The 19,302-nt window shown below is 48.3% G+C and overlaps 1 protein-coding gene across 1 annotated transcript; it reads left to right on the forward strand.

Annotated features, from left to right (window-relative positions):
- The first annotated feature begins 288 nt into the window (after window positions 1-288).
- Window positions 289-4,722, forward strand: PPAP2C (phosphatidic acid phosphatase type 2C). The gene is made up of 6 exons (XM_006898032.1): window positions 289-340; window positions 2,172-2,323; window positions 2,492-2,766; window positions 3,252-3,309; window positions 3,430-3,606; window positions 4,573-4,722. The coding sequence occupies exons 1-6, from the start codon at window positions 289-291 to the stop codon at window positions 4,720-4,722; spliced, it is 864 nt and encodes a 287-aa protein (XP_006898094.1).
- The last annotated feature ends 14,580 nt before the right edge of the window (window positions 4,723-19,302 follow it).

Here is a 19,302-nt window from a genome sequence, read left to right on the forward strand (position 1 = left end):
AGCTTCGCTCCCAAGCCGCACAGGGGTACAGAGCAGTGACGCCCGGGTTAGTTAAGACACCCAAGCCCGCCCCACGCCCCGGGGCCTTCCTGCGCACAGCAGGCCTGGCCAGGCAGAGTCCGCCTCTCCCTCCCCGCAGGTCGCCCCGCCCGCTGCCGCTCCTGCCGTGCTCCCTCCTGTCCCCTCCTAGGGCTGCTGGCCAAACCCGGCGCGGGAGGCCATGTGATCCCAGGCGAGCGGGGCGCCAAGGGCCGTCACGCAGCGGGTGGGGGGCGCGGCCCGGGCGGCATGGAGCGGAGGTGGGTCTTCGTGCTGCTCGACGTGCTGTGCGTCCTGGTCGGTAAGAGTCGGGGACTGGTGGGGACCCACTCCCAGGTCAGCCCGCTCAGGGTTTGTGCGCGGGGCAGCTGCCCACACCCCCGCTGCGCCCTACTCCTCGCCTGTGCCCTGCTGGGCCTCTGTTCCCACGCGTCCTAGGTACCCAGAGGGTCGTACCCGGTCAGTCCGCCTAGCCTGCAGCAGGAAGTCCCCGCAGAAGCCGACTGCCATCTCCCCCACCCCACTGGCTCTGGTGATTCCTGCGGGGGGAGGCCAGAGGTCCCTGCCATGAGTATCTTGACATTCCGAGCTCAGCATGGGCACAGGGCTCCTAGAGGGAACCCTGCCTGGGAACACCACGGGCCAGTGGTGCTCCCATTTCAGCAAGCGGTGCTCAGGTGCTCAGCTATCTCCCCTCAGGCCTGGGGGCTTGAAGAGTTTGGGGTGAGAGGCAGGTCAGGAGCTGTGGGTGAGGACCTGGAGCTTCTCAGCCCAAACCTGTCTGGCAGGTTTGTGGGTCAGGTCGGGGGAGGGGGCAGCCAAGTCCCCCTGTCTGCCCCTCCTCCTGGTTGAGAACAAAGGCCACCAGCAATCAGGGCACTAGCCTGGTCAGGGCAATGGCCTGGGATTCTAGCCCATGAGGGGGGGGAGTGGCCCTGGGGACTAATTAGCTGCCTCCCATTTCCGGGATTCCTAGGGCGGAGGAGAAGGGAGGATCAACCTGCCTCAGGTCTGCAGCACCCTTGTGAGGTGGGCCGGGGACAGTGACAGCAGCATCAATGTGCCTTTATGTTTATGGAAACTTTACATGATGCTTGCTGGGTGCGGGGCTGGTGGGTGGGCAAGGCCTTCCGAAAGCCTTTGAGGGGCCGATGCTGACAGCCCCAGGCAGGACAGGAAATTGGTCAGAGGGTTCCAACAGGGGGTGAGAGCGCTGTGTAGCTGGGGTGTCCCCTGAGTGAGAAGCCACACAGGTGGGGTGCTTGTTATTACCATTCACGACAGACCTGAATCCTCCCGCATCCTGTGCCATCCTCACAATCTCTGACACACAGTCACTGTCAACTACCTCGCCTAAAGGTCTTCATCTCCGTTACTGACCTTCTACCTGTCCAAGGATGACGTCCTTTTCCAAGGACGAGCCCCTTCTGACAACACCCACAACTTATGTCAAACTAAGCTTCACCATCCTTGCCTCCAGTAACACCCTAGCTGTATCCTCTTCCAAGACACGTCTGTTCCCTTGGCTGCCCATGGTATATTCAGTACTGTTCTCCAATACTACAGCTCAAAGGCACCGATTCTTCTGTCATCTTTATTCACTGTCCAGCTCTTCGATGTAGATGGCCCTGGGCTAGTTCCAGCAGGAGGGTGGGACACTGTGGAACAGGGGTATTACTGGATGTGGCTGTGGGTGGGGATTGCAGCTGGTCCTTGGCCTCTGAGTTAGATGCCTGCAGGTAGGATGCCCTGTTGCCGGCAGGTCTCTTTTACCCAGAACAGCAGAGATCTGCACAGGAAAGACTGCCTAGCCTTTCAACCCTAACCCTTTCAGTTAGTGGTCCACCGCACCAGGCAGAATCCAAGCATCCAGGTGGGCATGTTGGGTGTAGAGGAGATTAGCAGGGTGACAGGCACAGAATTGAGGCATGGAAGCATGGCGAGGAGTGAGGGAAGGTAGGAAGTGTGGGGCAGGGGCCAAGCTGCATGTCATGGTGAGGCCTGCTGTTTATGTAGTGACCTGTAGGTGATTGTGCCCCTGGAAGAACTTTCTTTCTGTGTCAGGGTGGGGGTGAGACAGGTCTGGGGTGGCCACTCAGCCTCATCCCTCCACCTGACCTGCTTCCTCCCAGCCTCTTTGCCGTTTGCTGTCCTGACGCTGGTGAACACGCCCTACAAACGAGGCTTCCACTGTGGAGATGACTCCATTCGGTACCCATACCGCCCAGACACCATCACCAATGGGCTGATGGCCAGTGTCACCATCACAGCCACCGTAGTCCTTGTAAGGCAGAAAGAGTCTGGGGGATGGGGAGCAACCCTGTCCTGGGGGAGGCATAGCCTTGCTCTTGGGGTACCTGGGGCCCCTCTGCTCTCCAGCAGCCTCAGAGAGGTCAGGAACCCTAAACTCCTGTCAGAGGGGAACCCCTGACCAATTCCCACCCCTTTGCAGGTGTCGGCTGGGGAGGCCTACCTGGTCTACACCAACCGCCTCTACTCCCACTCCCACTTCAACAACTACGTGGCTGCCGTGTACAAGGTGCTGGGGACCTTCCTGTTTGGGGCAGCGGTGAGCCAGTCCCTCACAGACCTGGCCAAATACATGATTGGCCGCTTGCGGCCCAACTTCCTAGCTGTCTGTGACCCGGACTGGAGCCGCGTCAACTGTTCCGTTTATGTGCAGCTGGAAGTGTGCCGAGGGAGCCCAGGCAATGTCACTGAGGCCAGGTGGGTGCAGGGGGAGCCCCCAGCCAGTGACACCAAGGCCAAGTGGGTACAGGGGGTACCAGGAACATGCAGAAAATGCCACATGAGTATGGAGGGGCGTGCCTGGCTAACATCACCCCTGTCTGGGTCTTGCCTTTGCTCCCTTCTCTGATATCCTTTGGCATCTTTTTTTAAAAAAACTCACTAAACTGTATTTATTGAAAAAGAAAGGGTGAAACCCACGTGACTTGACTCAGATGGACAGTAGGTGACCACCACAGGAAGTGTTAACTGCTGGGGGGTGAGGATGAGGGACTGGACAGGTGACTGTGTGTGCCCCCCTCCTCCCCTTAGTGACAAGGTGATGATGCTCTAGTATGATTTCCTGCTCCGTGTCAGGGAGTGGGAAGGGTTGAAGGAGAAATATCCCCTCACTAGGATGGGCGCCTTCTGGCCAGGATCGCCCAGGCTTGCCTTGCCCACCCTGCTGCCCTCTCTGTCCGCAGGCTGTCTTTCTACTCCGGACATTCTTCCTTCGCCATGTATTGCATGGTGTTCTTGGCGGTGAGTCCGCATCTCGGGAGGCTTCTGAAGGGGCCACTTTCCTGGGGTTGGTTTTCCCACCTTCAGTGGGTTAGTGGAGGTGGTGAGGGGGGTTCCAGGCTGACTGCTCCCTGCCTCCAGCTCTACGTGCAGGCGCGGCTCTGCTGGAAGTGGGCACGGCTGCTGAGGCCCACGGTGCAGTTCTTCCTGGTGGCCTTTGCCCTCTATGTTGGCTACACCCGCGTGTCTGACCACAAGCACCACTGGAGTGACGTGCTGGCTGGGCTGCTGCAGGGCGCTCTGGTGGCTGGCCTGACGGTGAGCTGCCCCAGCCCCGCCCTGCCCAGGGACCCCTGTGTTCCCCAGTTCTGCCCTGCACAGGGACCCCCTCCCCTGAGCTGCACCCTGCACAGTCATACCCTTCCTCCCCTGAGCCCCGCCCTGCCCAGGGACCCCTGTGTTCCCCCAGTTCTGCCCTGCACAAGGACTCCCCTCCCCTGAGCCCCGCCCTGCCCATGGACTCCCCCCCAGTCAGACCCCCTCTTCCTCCTTTCCCTACCCCTACTTCACACTGCTTGGGCTCTGGACCTTCCCACTCACCCCCATGGGTCCCTCTCCTACCCCTCCCTGAGTCTAACTAACTGCTTCACACACCTTTTACCTGACTATGCTTCTGACCTTACCTCCCCTCATCAGTCTCCTTCACTCCCCTCACCTTGCACACTGCTCTCTCTCTGGGTCCCCCATCTCACTCCTCTCTGAGTCTTCCCATCTCACTTCTCTCCTTCTGACTCTCCCATCCCCCTCCTCTCTTTCTGACTCTCTCATTCCCCTCCTCTCTCTCACCCTCCCATCCCCCTCCTCTCTCTCACCCTCCCATCCCCCTCCTCTCTCTGATCCTCCCATCCCCTTCCTTTCTCTGACCCTCCCATCCCCCTCCTCTTTCTCTGACCCTCCAGGCTCCTCTCATTCTGACTCTCATCCCCCTCCTCTCTTTCTCTCTCTCTTTCTCTTTCTCTCTCTCTCTGCAACCCTCCTAATCCCTCCTCCTCTCTCCTCTCTCTCTGAGTCTCGAATTTACCTTCTCTCTCTGGGTCCCTAACCCTTGTCAATCTCTCTGCTCCTTCCCATCCTCCACCTCTCTCTGGTCCTGCCACCTCTTTACTCTCTCTTTGGGTCCCCCTTCTCCCTCCTCCCTCTGAGTCTGTCATCCCATTACTATCTCTCTAGGGCTCCCCCTCCTCTTTCCTCTGTCCACTCAACTCATCCTCTCTCTCCTCCCAGGTCTACTACATCTCTGACTTCTTTAAAGCCCGCCCCCCGCAGCCCTGTCCAGAGGAGGAGGAGCTGGAGAGGAAGCCTAGTCTGTCACTGACAGTGACTCTAGGCGAGGCTGACCGCAACCACTACAGATACCCTGTGGCCCCCTCCTGAGTACATACCCAGGCAGGACCCTGCCCTGGGCTGGCTGCACTGGGGACCTGGTGGGGCCTTGTCCTGGGATGACTATGTTGGAGACCTGTAGCCCTCCCCTGGAAGTACTCTGAAGGCCCTGACTGGTTAAGAAAGGCCTTGTACTGAAGGACCAAAGAGTGGGTCCTGTCGCATTCTGTGTACAGGACTGGAACTTGGGTGCCTAGCATTCAGCAGGCACTTTTAAAATTTCTCCCTGATCACCTCCTCTTGCTTTTTTAGGGGTTAAGGGCAAGAGACCTGAATGAATGCTGTTTTTGTAAAAGGGAAGGCATCTGAAAATTTTTAGTAAAATGAATGATTTTCAACTCATTTTCTTTCTTTCTTTTTTTTTTTTAATTTTTGTTTTATTATTTTTGTGTGCGTGTACCGTCAAATCAGATCTGACTGTTACAGGAGGAGATTGTCCCTCCTTCCCCGGCAGAGCATCTGGTGGATTCAAACCGTTCGCCTCTGGGATTATAGTTGCAGCTCCTTGCCACTAGGCCACCAGAGCTCCACTTCAACTCATTTTCTTAGTGCTTGCTCTGTGCCTCATGGCCCAGTGAGGACAGACTTCTTCCTGCTCAAGCGGAGACTTTCTGGATCCTGTTCTCTGTCTTCTCCAGGCACCATGCAGGATAGGCTGGGGGTGCACTGCTTTCCAAGGCATCAGAGCCCCTCAAGCACATCCCACCATGGAGGGTGAGAACAGGTGTGTGTGTGTGTATGTGTGTGTGTGTGTGTGTGTGTGTGTGTGTGTGTGTCCCCTGAGGGACCCCAGCTCCCACTCAGGCACATTGTCACTGAGAACTCATTTCCATCTTATGGCCTCATTCTCTTCAGGAATTCTTATGGAAAGAATAGCAGTTTCTTTTGTTCTCCTCAGTGTCTGAGGTTTGTTCCTCTGAAGATCATGGACGTAAACTGTAAATACTGTTTCTGCCTGTCATACCCTTGGCAGCAGCTTCTCCACCTTCAGAGGCCAAGTGGCAATTGATGGCACGTAGGCCTGAGGTGGGTTTCTTAGGTGGAATACTGACTGTGTCTCATGGGGAACTATACTTATTTTTCAGAGGTGCATTCTGAGACACTCAGGAATGACACTTTATAAGGTCTGTAACCAAAGATACTTCCCAATACTGGAATATTACAGACCATAGCTGCTGTGGAGGTGATCCAGTTCATGGTGCAACAGACAGCATGCTCCTCAGCCCCTGTGCCTCACTGCAGTGGCCCTCATGGCTGTACACCACAGAAGGCCTCCCTCACCCTCACTGCCCTCTCCTTCACCAAACACAATGCAATCCCTTCTAACAACTGGACTAAGACAAGAAATCTAGGCCATTCCCTTAAGGGACCTACAGACTCTCAGAGGGTGATTTCTCCCTTGAGTCCTACCTGCTATGTTTGACACTGTTTGTGAGAAATATCAGTGGCAGAGCTTCTAACATTCCAGCAAGACAGGCTTGACTGACAAGGGGATTGTGGGCAAAATAGTGCTCACCACTGAGTCTATTGAAGAATTTCAAGAAACAACATATGATCAAGAGGCAATGGTGATGGAGGAAATGCAGGCTGTTCTGAAGTACTTGGCAAAAAATAAAGCCCCAGGAATTAATGGAATACTGATTGACATATTTCAACAAACAGATGGTGCCCTGCCTGTGCTCACCCGGTTGTGCCAAGAAATCTGGAGGACAACTACTTGGTCAACTGACAGAGTGTGGAAATTACTGAAGAACCGAACAATCACTGATGTCACACACTAGCAAAATCCTACTAAAGATCATCCAGAAACTACTGAAACAGTACATTGACAGAAACTACCAGAAATACAAGCTGGGTTTAGAAGAGGTCATGGCACTAGAGACATTGCCAATGTCAGATGGTTGTTGGCAGAAAGCAAAGAGAACCAGAGGAGTGGCTATGTGTGTTTCATTGACTATGCTAAGACATTTGACTGTGTGGATCACAACAAGTTGTGACTAACCTTGAGGAAAATGGGAATCCCAGGGTACTTAATTGTGTTTGTGCAAAACCTATACTTGGACCAGGAAGTAGTCCTCAGAACAGAGCAGGGAAATACTGCATATTTCAAAATCAGGAAAGGAGTGCATCCTGAATGCATCCTGTTTCCATACCTTTTCAATCTATATGTAGAACAGATCATTCAGGAAGCAGGGCTTTATGAGGAGAAATGTGGCATTAGGATTGGAGGTAGACGTACCAACAATCTACATTATGCAGATGATACAACCTTGCTTGCTGAAACTGAAGAAGACCTGAAGCACTTGCTGCAGAAGCTTAAGGACTGTAGTCTTCAATATATATTGAAGCTTAACATTAAGAAGACAAAGATACTCACCACTGGAACAGTTAGCAGTACCATGATAGATGGAGAAGAAATTGAAGTTGTTAACAATTACAGTTTGTTCAGCTCCACAATCAACACTTTTAACTCCAGCAGTCAGGAAATCAAATGATGAATTGCATTGGGAGAAATCTGTTGTCAGGGACCTCTCCAGAGGGCTGAAAAGCAACGATGTCAGTCTAGAGACTACGGTGTGCCTGATCAAGGCCATGATGTTTGCAATTACTTACAATGCATCAGAGAGCTGGACAATGACTAAGGATGACAGAAGAAGAATTGATGCCTTTGAGTTGTGGTGCTGGAGAAGACTTTTGAACATACCATGGATTGCCAAAAAACCAACTAGGTCTGTCTTGGAGAGGGTGAAACCAAGTTTCTCTTTGGAGGCTAGGATTTTGAAGCTTCATCTCACATACTTTGACCACATGGCCAGGAAGGACTAGTCCTTGGACAAAGACATGCTTGAAAGGGTGGAGGGACAGCCCAGGAGAGGAAGACCCCGGATGGGATGTCTTGATACAGTGACTGGGGCAATAGGGATTGGTGTGTCAAAAATAGTGACACTGGCTGAGGACAGGGCAGGCTTCAGAGCTGCTGTACATCGGGTCAGCACATAACAACAGCTAAGTCTAAGTCTTGAGTGTATGAGTATTTATTACACTGCTCTCTTTATGATGATTTGAAAAAGTTCGCATTAAATAGCAACCCCAAACGCCTAATGAAATTTCAAATTGACACATTCAGGGAGATATAAGTTTTCATTCTCCAAATGAGCCTGATTTTAGTTAAGCAGCATCAAATCCCAATCAAAAACCAAGCGTATTATAATGCTAATGTTCCGATGCACAATAAGTGGTGTGCTCATCGACAACCTGCATTATGCAGATGACACAACCTTGCTTGCAGAAAGTGAAGAAGACTCGGAGTACTTGCTACAGAAGATCAAAGATTATAGCCTTCACTGTGGGTTCTTTAACATAAAAAACCTGAAAATCCTCATCACTGTACTAATAAACAACATCATGATAGATGGAAAAAAATAAGTTGTTGATTACTTAATTATAATTATACTTGGATCCACAATCAACACTCATGGCAACAGCAATCAAGAAATCAAAAAGTATGTCACATTGGGGAAATCTGCAGTCAAGGACTTTTGTAATGTGCATAAGAGCAAAGATAACAGCTTAAAGACCTAAGATGTAAGTCATGGTGTTTCCATTTGCTTACCGTGCATCAGAAAGATGATAACTAAAGATGGCAGAAGAAGAATTGATGCTTTTGAAATGGGGTGCTGGAGAAGAGCATAGAATATCCTCTGCACTGCCAAAATAACATAATAGTAAATACAACCAGAGTATTTCTTAAAAGGCAAGGATGGCCCACCTTGCTTTGCCTGCTCCTAGCTGCAATTCTTTGCACCCCCAGCACCAAGAGACACATGCTGTGCATCGATGGAGTGGGCATGGGCAGAGCGATGGTGGCCAGACTTGGACAGGGGCTGCTGTGACTCGTACTGCTCCTTCCCACACAGATTTATTTAAGTAACACAATTGCCATGCCACAATCAAGTAATTCCTCCCAGTAGTATACCTTTGTTGCCACACAGTCACCCACCACCACCACCACCACCAAGGGAACTGGAGGTCAGCACACAGCCTGTCTCCTTAGGGTCTCATTCTCCCTTCTACATGTCTACTGTTGAGACTCAGGCCAAATAAACCCCTCTTCGTCCCCATCTTCTCATCTTAATCCAAATGGCATGTAAAAATCCAGTGTGATGAAGAAAAACCAGATTTCCATAGAATCTACTCATTCCACACCTTATTTGATTGACCAAGAAAATGTTGAGAATATCTGATTTCGCTGATTTGAAGAATATGTGAAGAACTTGACTAGATGATGAATGCCAGAATCACATGTGGTGGAGTTTCCTGTACCAGAAGAAGAGCAACAACATCCACAAGTCTAGAGATGATTTCCTTAATGAGCCTAGGAAATATGGACACTTACAAGAACTTAAAAAAAAAAAAAGAATAGTTTTATCTAGAAATAAAGGATGGGGTGTATGTAGATTGGCGATTCACATTTAATTTTGTTCATTAAATCTATACGACCACAGAACGATAAGGTAATATTAAAAGCTTCCTTGGTTCTATTTATATGTACATTAGAAGAAACCTCCAGATGTGTCTATAAAACCTCCATGGGTTGTTTAAGCATTACTAATTTAATGCTGTTAAGCGCAAGAGAAAGTTTTCCATTGTTATGCTATCACTGTTTTCTTGAACTCTTCTTTGACTCTTTGGTTTTGACTTTGCATTTGACTTTTTATGTGGTTGACCTGCGTCAGGGAATGATGGATTGGAATATACTCCAAATCAAAACATGTGTAAATTTTCCTTATACATTTATAAAGTCATAGAAGGCATTTCACAACACCTATTCCCAGACAACAAAAGCACCAGATTCAGTGAGCTAACCTGAGTCCAAAGAGGAGGAAGTGCATTTACCCAAACACATTTAAAAATGCTGCTTTTTGTATCTGCGTATGTTAGATGCTTTTTATAATTTAAAAGTTCCTCTGTCTGAAGGTCAAATAAACAAAAATTAACAAAGAAAGAAGGAAAACATGAAGGAGCCAAACATAATGTAAATCAAGACTTTGGGGAGTGATGAATGGAAGCTAATCTTCATTAAATTCACAAACTTTTATACTCTTTTTGTAAATACTTTTAAAAGAACTTTATGAATCAGAATAGTCACATTTGAAACACTTTCTGTACTAGTCAATAATTTTAGATTGTTAGAACCTGGTCTTAAGGTGGGCTTGATTCTGAGAAGTAAATCTTTTACAACTGCCTTGATGCACAGAAACATTAAAAATGGACACTTCATGAAATTTTTTGTTTGCATGGTCATGCACTGATGCTTAGATGTTCCAGTTATCTAAGGTGAACACAGTAGTTTTGACAACCAAAGTAATTTCCCCCCATGGTTAGAAAGCTCCATAAGGAAACAACCAGAACCAACAAATCCAAGCTAGTGTGTGTGTGTGTGTGTGTGTGTACACTCCTTTGCTACATATCTGAATGCTGTACATCTGTTTGGATTGCATATTGTGTTTGTGTGTTTATGCTTTGATTCATGGTAACTTCTCATGTTATGGAATTGCCTTGCATTGAACACAAAGTGTAAATAAATAAAAATAAATGGCTGAAAGGAAAAAAAAAGCCAGGATGGTGAAATGGTATCTCACATACTTTGGCCATGTCAGAAGGGCCAGTCCTTGCAAAAAGGACATTATGCTGGGAAAGGTAGAGGGTCAGTGATAGAGAGGAACACTTTCAAAGAAAGTAGTTGACAGTGACCACAACAATGTGTGTGAGCATATTGAAGATTGAGCAAGATAGTTCAAGATTTCTACCTGTTGCCCATGCAGTGGCTATGGGCCATGGTCATCTCAGTGGCACCTAATGGTAACTAATGGTGTAGTTCATGGCTGCTAACCCAAGAGTTGGCAGTTCAAACTCATCAACTGCTCTGCAGAAGGGGTATGGGCATTTTTCTGTGTTAAGTATTTACAGCCTGGGAAGCCCGCTGGACAGTGGCCAGTAGTTGAGATCTCTCAAGGGCAGTAGGTGGTGTTAGCTATAACTTAACATGAGAAAACTGTTTCTTCACTGCTGGCCAGCAGCAGTGAGATGAGGACCCTGTCCATCTCATCCTTATCTAAGTATGGCCATTGGTGGGAACTTGGGGGTAGCATCACCTGCAGGCTAGATGCCAGGCCTGCAGTCATTTGGGCTCCTGAAGGCTGACCCAGCCTGCAGACCAGCGATGGTCCAAAATCCTTAGACTCAGTTCCCTAGGGCCATGCTCCCTTACAGCATGCCTTTTCAGCAACTGGACAGTTCTCAGGCCTCATTAGCCAGGCCACTTCTAACTTGAGATATACATTTATGATATGTTTGTTAAGTGAAGGGTTTAATAAGTTCAGGTCAGGGCCAGGATCAGCTTCAGGGTCAGAATTTTAGTATTTTTAAGTTAACATTTCATGGTATTGAATTTAATATTCTAAATTTTATTGAAAATTAATGTGACATAATTGTTTAATGTTTAATATTGTTTCATTTTTATTTTATTTTGTATTTTGTTTTATTTGCTGGTTGCTAATCATGCTTGGAAGGGCAGAGGGACAGCACAGGAGAGGAAGACCCCGGATGAAATGGATATATACCGTAACTGGGACAATGGGGATTGGTGTGTCAGAATTAGTGAGACTGGCTCAGGACATGGCAGGCTTCAGAGCTGCTGTACATAGGGTCGCTATGCATTGCAGGCGACTCGATGGCACATAACAACAACTCATAGTGACGCTATATAAAACACCAACATTGTCTGACTTTGTGCCATCCCCACACTCACTGGAATACCTGAGCCCATCTGTGGCCACTGTATGAATCCATCTGATTGAAGGTCTACCCCTCTTTTTCTGACCTTCTACTTATGAAGTCTTTCTCCCTGGGCTGTCCACAGACCAAGTATCATGCCAACTTTTAAGATATGACTGCCCTTCTTCCAATACAGATTTGTTTGTTGTTCTGGGGGTCCATGCTCAATACTCTTCAATGCTATGATCCAGAACATTGAGTTTTCTTTGATCTTGTTCATTTCCAACTTCCAGATGCACAGGAAGCAACTGAAAATACCATGGCTCATATTAGGTACATCTTAGTCTTTAATTGATAAAATAAAATAAATAAAATGTACAACCCTCAACAAGATGAATCAACGCAGTGATTGCAATAGTGGGCTCAAGTACATCAGGGGTGATGGAGATGGAGCAGTACAGGTCAAGGTTAAGATACATTGTTCACAGGGTCATGGTGAGTTATAGATGACTTAACAGCACCTAACAACAACAACATGATGAATTGAGTGAAAGTTTACAGAACAGACTCGCTTTCTAACAATTCATGAACATTTTGTTTTCAGACGTTGGTTTCATTTCCCACAATGTAACATGATCATGATGTAACCTGCTTCCTCTGGTTGGCTCTTGTTTCTTTACCCCCCTCCCTAGCCCTTTCTGCCCTCCCAAGGATGCCCTTGGCAAGTACTGGTCTTTTGATCAGGAACGGTGATGGTTCTAAAGAGTGTACACATTCTTACAAGGAGGCTTGAGCCAGGGATGAGTTCACGTCCAGGCCTGAGGGCTGACTTGGGGCTGTTGTCTGGGAGGGTCCACACTTTATCTGACCAATAATTATGCCTGGTCTTTTTCTTGACTTTGTGCTACATTTTATTCCCACTATCAGGAACTTCTGCTTCGATGCCTTCCAGTAGCACGTCCAAGTGTCTCCCTGCATCTTTGATTTTCTTCACTATTTTTTGCTCCAGATTGTTGTTGTTGCCATTTTGTCAGATATGACTCATAGCGATCCTACAACCAGTCTGAACACTGTCCTATCCAATCCTCACACTCTGACACACTCGAGCCCATTGCTGCAGTCACTCTGTCAACCCACCTGGTTGAGGATCTTCTCTTGGGCTTCCTCTCCACCTTCCCAAGCATGATCTCTCTCTCCAAAATAAGACCTTTTCTAGCGACGTGTCCAAAGTCTGTGAGAAATTTTCATTGTATTTGCCTCCAAAGAGCACTCTGGCTGCACCTTCTCCAAGACTTATCTGTTCTTTTGGCAGTCCATGGGACATTCAGCACTCTTCTTCAGCACTGCAGCTCAAAGGCATCAGTCCATTTTTTGTTATCCTCATTAATTGTCCAGCTCTCAAATGCACAGTACGTGATTGAAGAGACCATGGCCTGTATCAGGCTCACTTTAGTCCTCAAACCGACATCATTCATTATCTCTCATTAACTGAAGAGGTTAGGCCTTTTCAAACAATAGGTTCAGGACTCAGATGTGTCCGTAGAGATTTCTCCTGTACTTTCAGGCCTTTTCTCAAGGCATGTCGAGGGTTCATGTTTACTGTTTACAGGAACCATCCTGCAGTAGGTTTAGTCCCCCTTGCTGGGCAGGTAACAGTCAAGTGTGCACAGATCATACTGTAGAAGGTTCAGTCTTCTTCAGAGGTACAAGACTCGGCTGTGCACAGAGCATCTGGCAAGTCTGGCAGCATTCCTCTCAGGGCAGGTACAGAACCCAGGAGTTGATAAAACTATGTTACCGCAGCAGGATCTGTGCTTTTTCCAGGGCTGATACAGACTAAGGTGTGTGAATAGATCATTCTGCTATACTGTCTACCCCTCTTGTCAGGGCCTGTACCACAGTCACATATGCACAAACCATTCTGTATCAGGTCAGCTCACTTGTAGGGGCACTTACATGACTCAGTCAAGGTCACACAGATCAGTCTTTAACTCTGTCAGGAGTCCTTACAGGGCAGTTAATATCTCAGGTGTGCAAAGTCTTAAAGAAGCTCAGGCTGAGCAGCAGGGCAGGTACAGGTGTCAGACACGCAGTGAACCATCCTACAGCAAGGGTTTCACTCTTCACAGGACTAGGGCGGGCTACAGTAGTGAACCCCCTCACATGGCCGGTAGAGGACCCAAGTGTCCAAGGTCATCATGCAGCAGGGTCAGTAATCCTCACAGACAGAGCAGCTTCAGGACCCATGTGGTCACAGACTTACCTGCATCCGAGTCAATTACTGATGGAACAGGTACAGGTGAGCAGAGTTTTCCCTCTTCACTGTGAAGACACAGTAGTAGGGTTTACAGAGACCATGCTGCTATAAGTGAGCCCCCAAGAGGGTTGATATAGGACCTAGATGTCCAGAGAACATACTGGAGCAGCATCTGGAGCTTGATAGGTCAGGTGTAGGACTCAGGTGTACAAAGACGTCCTTCATGACTGTTCACCTACTTAACCGGGCAGGTCTGATATTTAGGTGATCACAAACCATCTTGCAGCAAAGTCCCCCATGGTACAGGTATAGGTCTCATCTGTGCATAGGTCAGTTTACTGTGATGTCAGCCCCTGCCTTGTCACAGGGCAGGTACAAAGCTAGGTGTTTTGAGACTCCCATGTAGATGAGTCTGATCTTCTCATGGGACAGGTACAGGACTCAGGTGTGGAAAGACTGTACTGTGGAACTGACAGCACTCTTCACAGAGTAGGTACAGGACTGGGCTGGCCATGGATCATGCAGCTCCACTGGCAGGCCCCTCAAAGGGGAGGTACACGGGTCGGGTGTCTACAGACCATGCTACAGCAGGGTCAGTCATCCTCCCAGGGATGCTACAAGTATCAGATAGATGTGTCCACAGATCATTGTGGCGTACTGTCCACTCTCTTCTTAGGGCCTGTGCAGCATGTGCTGAGCCATCCTCCAGTGTTGCCAGTCTTCCTCTAAGGATGGGTGTAGGACTGAGGTGAGCACAGATAATCCTGCAAGTCTGTCAGTCCTCCTTATGGGGCTGTTAAAAATCTCAGAGTTAACAGTGATTGGAGAAGCACAGACAGCCTTCCTAACAGGACAGGTCCAGGACCAAGGTGTGGAGAGACTCTTCCTGAACAAGGTGTTTTTGCTTCACAGTGCAAGTACAGGACTAAGGTGTGGACAGACTGTCCAACATACTGTTAGCACAATCGCAGGGCCTGTAGAAGACTCAGGTGTCAAAGGGTCACATTCTAGTAGGGATATTATCCTCACAGAGCAGGTATAGGAAATCAGATGTATGGAAGACTATCCTGCATGACTGTAAGTCCACTTCTTTTGGCAAATACAGGAGCCAGGTGATTGTATATCATCCAGCAGCCGAGTTGCTCCCCCTGACTGGAGAGAAGAACATTTCACATGTGCAGCGACTATCCTAAAGCAGAGTTTCCCCAGGTGACAGCACAGGTATAAGACTCGACTGTGCACCGAGCATCCTTCAGATGGCTAGCTAACTTCCTCACAGGACATGTACAAGAATCAGGTGCATGAGAAACCATCCTATTAATTTATGAGTTTAGAGACTATTCTAAAGCAGGGCCTCCCCACATGACAATACAGATAAAATACTTGGCTGTGTATTGAGCACCCTTTAGATGACAAGCTTTCTCATAGGGCTTGTAGGGCACCCAAGTGTCCATAGACCATTCTGTAGCATTGCCATGTATCCTTACAAAGCAATTATAGGTCTTAGACACACAAATACCATCTTGTATCACTATCAGACCACATAACTAGGCAGGTATATGTCTCAGGTGGTCCCAAACCCTCCTGATGCAGAATCATTCCCTATCAACCTTCAGGTAGAAAACTCAGCAGTGCATAAAACACCCTGAAGCACTGTCAGTGCCTTTTCTAAGTTAGGTAGATAACTAGGTGTTCTAGACTTTGCTGCGGGAAGAGTGTGGTCTTATCATAAGGCTGGTGCATGACTCAGGTTACACAGAGCACACAGCAGAACTATGAACTCTCAAGAGCGTTCTGGTACTGGTCTCAGTTTTTCACAGCTTATATGGGAGCATGGTGGACTCTCCTAAAAGTGCAGGTATAGGACTCAGGAGTCCACAATCCATGCTGAAGCAGCCTTAGGCCTTTACATCTGGTAGTTTTGGGATCAGGAGTGTCCACAGATCTTTCTCTTCTACCAGGAAACCTCAAGTCAGGACATGTACAGAAGTCCCCTTCACCGGGTAGGTAACAGTCTCAGGTGTGCATAGATCATGTTGTAGAAGGTTCAGCCCTTTTCAGAGGGTAGGTTCAAGATTTCAGTTGTGCACATCTGATATCACTTGCAGCCTTCCTCTCGGGGCAGGTACAGGTACAGAACGTGGGAGTGTAGAAACTATACTTCATCAGGCTCTGTCCTTTTTACAGGGCAACTACTGACTCAGGTGTGTGCATGGATCATTCTGCTTTGTTGTCAGCCCTCTTCTTAGGGCATGTACAGGAGTCATGTGTGTACAACCCATTCAAACACCCCTGTAAGAGCAGGTATAGGACTCAGATGCACCCAGATCAACCTGCAACTCTGTCAATCTTCCTTACAAGACATTAAAGGTCTCAGATATGCCAAGTCTTAAAAAAAGCACAAGCTTAGTAACAATGGCCGTACTGGACTCAGGAATGCAGAAGCTAATCTACATCAGGGATTTCATTCTTCACAGGGCAAATACAGGACTAGAGTGTGCACAGACCGTTCTTCAGTAAGTGAGCACCTTCATATGGCCTATAGAGGACCCAAGTGTATGAGGCCATCATGCAACATGATCAATCCTCTTCACAGAACAGGTACAGGTTTAAGGAGACCTCAGACTATCCTGTCACAGGGTGTGTTACTCTTGGGACAAGTACAGGCCTCAGGTGTGCTGAGAATATTCAGAAGCAGAGTTTCTGTAAACATGGTGCACATTCTGGGTGAACACAGACCATGCTCAAGGGAGCCCCCAACAGTGTGGGTAGGTGGCCCAGGTGTCTAAAGAACATACTAGAAACGAGTCAGTCTTCTTGATATGGTCAGGTAGTTCTCAGGTGGACAAAGACCACCATGTTTGATTTTCCACCCACCTACCTGGTTAAGCACAATACGCATCCTACATCATGGTCATTTTCCCAACTGGGCAGGTACAAGTCTCAGTGGTGCATAGGCCATCCTGATTGGCTGTCATGCCCTGTCATGGGTTATGTACAAAGCTGGGTGTTTCGAGACTCCTCCTCACAAGGTAGGTTCAGGTCTTAGCTGTGCACAGATGAGACTGCAGAACTGTCAGCTCTTTTCTCACAGCAGGTACGGGGCTGGGCTGTGCACAGATCATGTGGTGTCACTGGCATGTCCCTGACAGGTCAGGTCCAGGGGTCAGGGGTCCACAGACCATGCTACAGCAGGGTCAGTCATCCTCCCAGGGATGCTGCAAGAGTCAGCTGTGTCCACAGATCATTCTGCCTTACTCTCAGCCTTCTTCTCAAGGCATATACAGGACGTAAATGTCCATTACCCATCCAGTAGTAGTGTCAGTCTTCCTCTAAGGACAGATACAGGACTGAGATATACACTGATGGTCCTGCCTTTCTGTCAGTTCATGCATGGTTGTTAAAATCTCAGGTGAACACAGTCCTTGGACAGCACACACAGTCTTTTTGACATGACAGGTGCAAGTCTCAGCTGTGTAGAGACCATTCCTGAGCAAGGTTTTCTTTCTTCAGTGTGCAGGTACAGGAATAAGGTGTGCACAGACCATTCTACTTGTTGTTAGCCAGGTCACAGGGATGGTAGAAGGGCCAGATGTCAAACGACCACATTGTAGCAGGGCTGTTCATCCTCCCAGGGCAGGTATAGAACTCCAGTGTATGGAAAACCATCCTGTGAGACTGTCTGCCCACCTCAATTAGCAGATATAGGACTGAGGAGATTACACATCATCCAGCCATCAGGGTCAGTCCCCCTCACTTGAGAGTTGATGATTCATGTATGCAGGGTTTTCTGTCTTCACAGTGCAGGTACAGGACTTGGGGGTGCGTATCCTGCATGTGACAAGTCTGCTAAAAACTCTCCTTCAAGACCCAGGTGTCCAAGGGCTTTGCTACAGCAGCGCTGTCACCCTCTCGTGCAGCTGTATCATTCCGTGTCACTGTCAGCCACCTAGCTGAGCAGGTACAGGTCTCAGGTAATCACAAACTATCTTGAATCATGGTACTTTCTCCCACTGGGCAGGTATAAGTCTCAGTTGTATATAGGCTGGGTTGTCAGTCTCTCTCACAGTGTATTTACAAAACTTTGTGTTTCTTTACAACCAGGAGAGGATAAAATAGATGAAAGGGACCTTCTAAGAATCAAAGCTCTATGTACATCCAAAAACTTCTCCAACAGTGTTAAAAAGGGAAGCCACAGATAGGGAAAAAAATACTTGGTAATGACATGTCAGACAAGGGACTTATATCTAGAATTTATAAAATACTTGCACTCCACAGCCGATAATGTATCATGGCTAGCCTTCCTCACAGGCCATTACAAGACTCAGATATGTACATACTCCTTGAAATCTTTCAGCCCATCTGTCCGGGCAGATTACATTCTATCCAGCAGCAGGGTCATTCCCCTCATCTCACTAGAGAGGTACATGATTCATGTGTGCAGAAAACATCCTAGAGCAGGGTTTACCCCCCACCCCAATCCCTTCACGGTACATGTACAGGACCTGGGTGTGGAAGACACAGATGCCCAAGAATCATACAGCAGTAGGGGAAATCCTCCTGACACGGCATGTATAGGAGTCAGGTGAACAAATACCATCCTGGGTCACTGTTATCCAATCCAGTATAGCAGGTCCAGGATTCACTCTTCGTAGGGGAAATACAACACTAGGGTGTGCTCACACCATCCTGTAGTAGGTGAGTCCCCTCACATGGTTGAGAGTCCAAGTGTCCAAGGCCTTTATGCATCAGGGTCAGTCGTCCTCACAGAGCAGATAGAGGACTCAGGTATATAGAGAACGTCCTCAAGCAGGGCTTTCCCTAATTATAGTGCAAATAGAGGTCTAGGGTGAAGAGAGACCATCGTGCTACAAGTGAGCCCCCAGAAGGAGCCCCAGGGGTTCAAAAAACAACTGTTTGTCCACCTAACTGGGCAGATACAATAGTCAGGTGGTCACTAAGTATTTTGCAGCATAGTTGGCTTCCCTACTTGGCAGTTTAAGGTCTCAGTTATGTAAATGTCATCCTGCCTGGCTGTTATCCTGTCACAGGGCAGATACATAGCTAGGTGTTTTGAGACTTTCCTGTAGCTGAGTCTAGTCTCCTCATAGGACAGCACAAACCATGCTGAAGTGGGGTTAAGCCTTTTCACTAGGTAGGTCTGGGACTCGGGCACGTCCAAACCATCCTGTACAGATTACCCTGCTGTACTGTCAGCACTCTTCCCACGGCGTGTACAGTTCTCATGCTTACCTGGACATTCTTGCAGTGGTTTCAGCCCCCCGTATCAGGCAGGTACAGGATTCAGGTGTGCACAGATCATACCATGGAACATTCAGCCTCCTTCAGAGAGTAGGTACAAGACTCATTTGTGCACAGAGAGTCTGGCATCACTGTCAGCTTCCCTCGAAGAGCAGGTTCACGACTCAGGAGTTAGTAAACCATGCCGCTGCAGGCTCTTTCCTTTTCATGGGGCTTTACGGACTCAGATATGTCCATAGATCAGTCTGTTGTACTGTCAGCTTTTCCCCCCAGGG

Source organism: Elephantulus edwardii, unplaced genomic scaffold (genome assembly GCF_000299155.1).
Source record: "Elephantulus edwardii isolate Elephantulus edwardi_28Jun2011 unplaced genomic scaffold, EleEdw1.0 scaffold00217, whole genome shotgun sequence".
Taxonomy (NCBI): Eukaryota; Metazoa; Chordata; class Mammalia; order Macroscelidea; family Macroscelididae; genus Elephantulus; species Elephantulus edwardii.